At 33.4% G+C, this 6,677-nt stretch overlaps 1 protein-coding gene across 1 annotated transcript; it reads right to left on the bottom strand.

Annotated features, from left to right (window-relative positions):
* Positions 1-326: 326 nt before the first annotated feature.
* LOC104117579 (uncharacterized) lies at positions 327-3,448 on the bottom strand. The gene is made up of 4 exons (XM_009628645.4): positions 2,887-3,448; positions 1,237-1,686; positions 820-1,123; positions 327-714 (listed from the first exon to the last, which is right to left on the bottom strand). Exons 1-4 carry the CDS (start codon positions 3,298-3,300, stop codon positions 578-580), a joined length of 1,305 nt encoding a protein of 434 aa, XP_009626940.1. The 5' UTR covers positions 3,301-3,448; the 3' UTR covers positions 327-577.
* Between the last annotated feature and the right edge of the window lie 3,229 nt (positions 3,449-6,677).

Here is a 6,677-nt window from a genome sequence, read left to right as displayed (position 1 = left end):
GGGAAGTGTAAGTGATGAAATACTATTACAGGAAGCCAACAGATTGCATAGTTTAGTGATTACAGAAACAACAAACATAGTCAAATGAAACAGATATAAGGATCAAGAGACAAACTACAAGGAGAACAGCAATTGAACTTAAAGGAGAAGTAGCAACAAGCGAACGAGCTCAGTAAGTGCGTAAACCGCACGTATATACATGAAAACTGAGGATAGGAAGAACATTAGCTTAACGAAGCATTCACAGCAGCAGCATGCGATGTCTTGAAGCATTCACAGCAGCACACAATGGTAGAAAAATTGACTAAAATGCCAAAACGGAGAAATCCGAGCACAAAACTTTCACTTCATTTATGAAATTGATATGAACAAATAGTACACTTGACAATCCAGGAAAGGATGGAAAAAGTACCAGGAAACGCATCGTTATGACACACTGTCAACAGTGAATAGGAACAAACGCTGCAAAACTTGAGCATCTATATAAATATATATAGTAGTTTCTCTAGGTGCAAAACTCAACAGATATTTATATATACACAACACAAAGGCACAGACCTTGTCATTGCCTGGGATTTTACGAAATACCAATTGTCTTATTCAGTATCCAGAGTGTAAGAGACAGCTGAATTGCAAAAATTGTATGAAGCCATGTCCTATCTAACATGAATCCATATACTGTGATTCCAGCTCTGTTGTGCTCAAAGTATGACACTGCAATAAATTTTGCCACCACCGAGATCAATAAACCGCCACTGTATTACCAAAGATGTAAAAGCATTTAAGAAAATAAACCCCAAAAAGAAGTGCTAGAGTTACCTAGTGCTTGTCTCTTCTGGTAAGATATCGTATGGGCATGAACTGGCACCATATTTGTGTTGTCCAAAACATCATCTCCGTCTCCTTCCTCGTCAGTGTCCCAACTGGAATTGATAGGGTATACAACCTGAGGCGTCGCACTCTGAGCCGTGGGAGTCTCATTATCCATGTCATCAAAGGAGCTGATCGTTGCACAAGCATGCCATTTGGCTGCAAGTGATGTCACAGCTTGTGCTTTGTGTGTGATCTTTGCTGCACTACGCAAGCACATGAAAAGTCCAGTTACCAAAGTAATTGAGCTCAACTGCACCACAACAATTATACAACGTCAAAAGCAATGCTGCTACATAATCAAGAAAATAAATAAATTCTAAGTACAAAAAGACGGTGCATGTGAATGAAAGATTATATACGTACCGCAAGCTCACCAGCTGTAAATATGTTTACAGTGGAGCTAGGCTCAGTTGTAAGAAGCAACGCAAGAAACTGACTTATGGTAACTAGTATGAGAGTTGACAAAATGAAGACTCTGAACCGGTGGCTAATGACACGAAGATTTCTTCTTATTCGCAGATGCTCTATCATGATCGTCGCGACATCAGATTCTCTCTCGAAAACTTGAGCAAATTCTTCCAATCTAAGGATCTGAAGGCAGCATATTAACCGGAATAGGACACATACAAGGAAGGAAATTGATATCCGGTAGAGCCAGGAACACATTAGCAATATGCATACGAGAGTATTGCTCAAAGCGGCATTGTACAGGTAAGGAATTTGGGTTCCCCCTGAAGAAAACCACCAGATTTTGTATATACTCTCAGCAATAAAAGAAGGGAGAACAAAAGCTGACAGGATCTTCATCGACCTCTGCACGACAAAAGGAGAAAATGTTATACAGCTGAGTATAAGCAAATGTCTACGGAAAGCAGCTGAGTTTACTCAAACTAATTTCTTTGGTCTTGTTCTGCATAGGTACAACCTAAAATCAGAGAAACCACCATATTTGCCCATTCTACAACGATAAAATAAACTATCACTACTTTCCCCCTGTAAAAGTAAGGGCAAGCACTTCAATCAATGAACCAGATGTGTATCAAGGCCAGCTTAGTATCAGTGGAAAATTCATGATTAGGGTTAAAAGGGTCTAAATAAATGTTTGGTTCTTCGACACAGAAAACGCCAACATACGTGCATGTTTGAAGTGTTTTCCGTTGTTAGTGGCATCAGCAGTATATGCACAACGCTAAAAGTACTGACATATCTTAATCCACTTGAAACTAATGATTCTCCAATGATTATCAGATAGGATCAAACTTCTATTACGAATGCAAAACAGGAACATAAGAAACATTTATAAAATAATATGCACTGATCAGTTCTTTCATCAGTTATTTCTGCTTATGAGAGAACTAAACGGTATTGACCATATCATCTAAAAGCTTAAGCTATTAGAAAGAAAACACTTCTGTTTACTAAATCATATCTTCAACACGTCCCCTCCTGTGTTCATTGATTCTTTCGAAAGGCCAAGCACGTGTAAGTTCTTTTTAACTAAGACTGGAGTGAGATTTGAACTCAAGACATGTGCCTGATATCACATTGAATTATATAAACACATCATTTAAAAGCTTACGCTATTAGAGACTACACATGTTTATTTACTTAATTATATCTTCAACAAGAAGAAGGGGAGCCTTGGCGTAATTGGTAAAGTTGTTGCTACGTGACCAGGAGGTCATGAGTTCGAGCTGTGGAAACAGCATTTTGCATAAATGCAAGGTAAGGCAGCATACAATAGACATTTGTGGTCCGGCCGTTCCCCGGACCCGCGCATATCGGGAATTAGTGCACCGGGCTACCCTTTTTATATCTTCAACAAGCACCAAAGGACTGAGCATACAACTGATCTACTTGTGAAAACTTGAAATCATCAGCAAAGAGGAATAATAAAGACATTTTGAATCAATCCCAAATTCAGTAAAGTTCAATTATTTTCTAAATCTAACTTAACAAACATAACACAATCTGCAAAAAGAAGAATAACAAGAAAGAGGGAAACTAACTTACATGTAGCTGCTGAGTATATTCTTGTTGAACCTTTTCACTATCTTCATACAATTTATCAAGAAACAGAAATCTTCTAATCCCATATTTCCTAGAAAAAGCAGAGAGACTAACAAAAGACAAAGTTGCAAAAAGTGAAAGAGAAACTTGAACGACAGCATCAAATGGCCTTTGATGCATAGAATCACAGCTTTCACAAGCAAATACAAAATGAGAAACTAATGGAACCCCAATTGTTAAAATAAAAAATAATGACCAAGAAAGACCAGCTCTCCATATATTTGATTGATCAAGAAAAACCCAAGTAAGAGCTGATTTAATTTTCTTGATTTCTGCTGAATTTTCATGTATTGAATATCCTGAAGAAAGTGCTTCTTTGCTAGTAGTTTGTAATAATCCTGTTTCACCTTCTTCCATTTTCTCTTCTTGAGCTATAAAATTCAATCAAATGAACATAGAAAATTTCAAGATTTCAATTTGTAGAGACAATTAAGCTGACTTGATTAATATGTTTTAATTTCCCAAGTGGGAATTTTGTACCAAGATCAAGCCTTTCAGATGTGACTTGAACCAGAATCTATATATATATAAAAGGTTGACACAGATGGCAAAATAAAAATGGTAGCTGATACTGTTTGATGTTGACAAAGATCAATTTTTTAAGAAAAGAAGAAAAAGCAAAACAAGATTAGTAATGTTTAGATTATGATAAGAAGATATCTATTATTGTAAAAACGTTGGTATATAAGATTGCCTAGAGCCAAATTCAAGATCTAAATTTTATAGGTTTAATATTTAAGATTTTTGATATTAAACTCGTTATATTTTTAAAGTTATAAATAATTTATTATTTTTATAAATTCAATAAATTTTTATTTATAAATTATAATCCGCCTCTAAAATTATGATTTAAATGGAGACGGTGAGAAAGTGAAAGGGGACAAATGGAAGGAGGAAAAATAAAGAAAGGAAAAAAAGTTGGGAAATCACAGGTTGCTTGGTGAAGTGGAAGGTGAGATTTGAGTAACAGGCGCGTGAAGCTTTTTTGGAACATGAAAAGTGAAGGGACACCATTTTTTAGGAAAGTGATGGGAAGAGTATAAGGTATTTACGTGGTTGGCTTCCTTTGTGTCTGCTACGAGTTAGGGCTGTTCATGTGCAACATTCAGCTTAAAGTTTCTAAATTATTTGATGTTCCAAATTGTTGATTTGACTAACTTGAATTCGTGTCCATTATGGATGATTGTTATGGACATCAAATGGACGGGTTGGGTTAACTTTGAGCTGATTAAGTGAAAATAGTAGGAACTAGTTAATTTTTAGACTGATAATTAAAAAATAGTCAGTATTTGCAAAGTCATTAAAAATAGCTATTATTTTGCTGTAATACGGAAAGTTCTAGCATAATATACTGGAGATTAGTGTACTTGTGTATGAACTTCCAGCATATTATGCTGGAACTCCATCACACGAAAAGTTACAACATAATAAATTGGAGATTGGAGTACTTGTATATGAACTTCCAGCATATTATGTTGGACCAGTATATTATGTTGGAACTCCACATGTAAAATATTCGAACTCCAGTATATTATGCTAAAATATTTTCTGAATTTTAAATAGTGTGTTCGTTCAGATTTATCTTCACATGAAAAGTGACTAAATTTTGATTACTTTTGAAACTGTGGCTTTTTTCAATTACCACTTGCAAATCTGGCTATTTTTTAATTTCACCCTTTAAAATGGGCCGAGTCAATAGATGAGCGGGTTATTGACCCGCCAAAAAGTAACTTGGGCTGAGATGAGTTGGGTCAAATTGACTAAAATTTAGGTCATAACCCAACCCACCCAACTCTTACCAAAATTTTAATTAATGTGTATTATTTTCTTATGAATTGTTTAATTATCAAATAAGACTTTTTTTCTTTTGTTAAGGTCATATATAAAAAAAGAATTATTTTAAAGATATTTTAGCAAAATTACTCATAGATCAATTTGGGCTAAAAATTAGCCCAACTTTAGATGTGATGAAATGGGTTGAGTTTAATAAATTGGCGGGTCAATGACCAGCCCAACTTTCAACAGGTTGGGTAGACCAAATGAGTTTGGGCTCAAATTGTCACCTCGGTTACATGTTATTTCTTAATGTATCGTATTGTAAGTATGTAATGCATTGAATTATATTGTAATATATTTACACTATATTGTTTTAGTCTATACAATATTTGTATAGATTGTATCATTTTTTCTCATTTTATTATATTACACATCATCAATTTAAAGAATAGGTGTACAATATTACAAAAAAAGAAGAAGTAGAATATGAGGTAGAGTAATCATTAAAAGGGTAGGATGAATTAAAAGGGTAGGATGAAGAGAAATAGAATTATAGTAAGGGCAAGATGAGAAAACGATAAGGTAACAATATAACCATACCAAATTGATTGTTCTATAAAAGGGGTCTTTTCATCATTATATAACAACGAATTTAACAAAATGATATAATAAAATTAAAATAACAATCAAAACAAATGATGTATTTAAATTAACTACACAATACACAACAACTATCCAAACAAACTATAGTGTTCTCTACCAAAGAGGAACTCTATTTGTAGGGCTCTAATTTGGGATCTTTGGCTAGGAGCAGAGGAACCTTTTTATAGTTTTACCCTTTGATCGTAAATTCTTTCATTGATCTTTTTTAGGCGTTGGGTAATAATCTAAATTTATAGATTTAAAAGAGCAGCCCAATTCACTAAACTCCTGTTACACACATGTTCAGAAAAATTTAAATTTATTGATTTAATTAATTTAAATTCATGCAAGGTAGGTCTATTAAATGGGGTGGAGTATCAAGAGGTTCTTTATTCTCGAAAAATGGATAATCAGGCATAGTAGAAAGTAGATATCGACTTTTAAATTAATGAGCACTTGGGAAGTATCAATAGGTTCACTACTTTTACAACAATTAGGTAACAACGTAATATAAAAACAAAATTTGTTATATCATAGTATATTATACATATTGTATACAGTATATACATCCGCTTGGTCTTGAGAAGATAGATCCGTCCATGGTTGGATGAGTCCAATTCTTAAATTAATATAAGCTCTCGAGTTTGAGTTTTATCTTTTTAATCGATTGTACTCTTAGTTATTTTATATTGAAAAAAAACTAGAAAGGGACAATAATAATTAAAATGTGTTAACGATGAAAAAAGGTATACTTGCCTAAATAAATAAAAGTAGCAATCATTCAACTGTGGTCCCCTGTAAGCATTTTTAGCTCAAAGGGCATTTGAACTATTTTTGCTTCGCCTGTGTCCTAAGGAGTCGTTTGGCCATACAATTGTTTTTACTTTTTTTCAAAAAGAAAATAATTTTTTTTCGAAATCATCGTTTGACCATGAAATTTTGAATTTTTACTTGATGATGAATTTCAAAATTTTTTATAAATTTAAAAAACTCCAAAAGGTTATTTTTTAAAATTTTCACTTCAAATCATTCAAAAACAACCCAAAATTGTATTCACGTTCAAACACAACTCTAACTTTCAAATACCATTTTGACGTTAAATTTTTTTCCCCACTTTTTTCCGAATTTTACAATTCTTATGTCCAAATGCCCACTTAAATTGTCCATTTATCTTTACCCAATAATCACTCTTATTACACTATTGTTTAAGCTATTTTTCCATCCGGTCCGCTTTAATTGAGTTTTTGGCTGTTTTTACATATATTAAGAAATTTATATTTTAGTATAATTAACAATAGAATTGACCATATTAATCT

The sequence above is a fragment of the Nicotiana tomentosiformis genome, chromosome 5 (genome assembly GCF_000390325.3).
Source record: "Nicotiana tomentosiformis chromosome 5, ASM39032v3, whole genome shotgun sequence".
Taxonomy (NCBI): Eukaryota; Viridiplantae; Streptophyta; class Magnoliopsida; order Solanales; family Solanaceae; genus Nicotiana; species Nicotiana tomentosiformis.
Note: the sequence above shows the minus strand (reverse complement) of the source record. Positions and strands in the feature narration are given on the sequence as shown.

Excerpts from the sequence above, each read along its gene's own strand:
- LOC104117579 (XM_009628645.4), bottom strand. The coding sequence starts at position 3,300 with ATGGAAGAAGGTGAAACAGGATTATTACAAACTACTAGCAAAGAAGCA. Across the intron at positions 1,687-2,886 it reads AATATACTCAGCAGCTACAT|AGGTCGATGAAGATCCTGTC; the intron begins GTAAGTTAGTTT and ends TTTGTCGTGCAG. Across the intron at positions 1,124-1,236 it reads TTACAGCTGGTGAGCTTGCG|TTGAGCTCAATTACTTTGGT; the intron begins GTACGTATATAA and ends GTTGTGGTGCAG.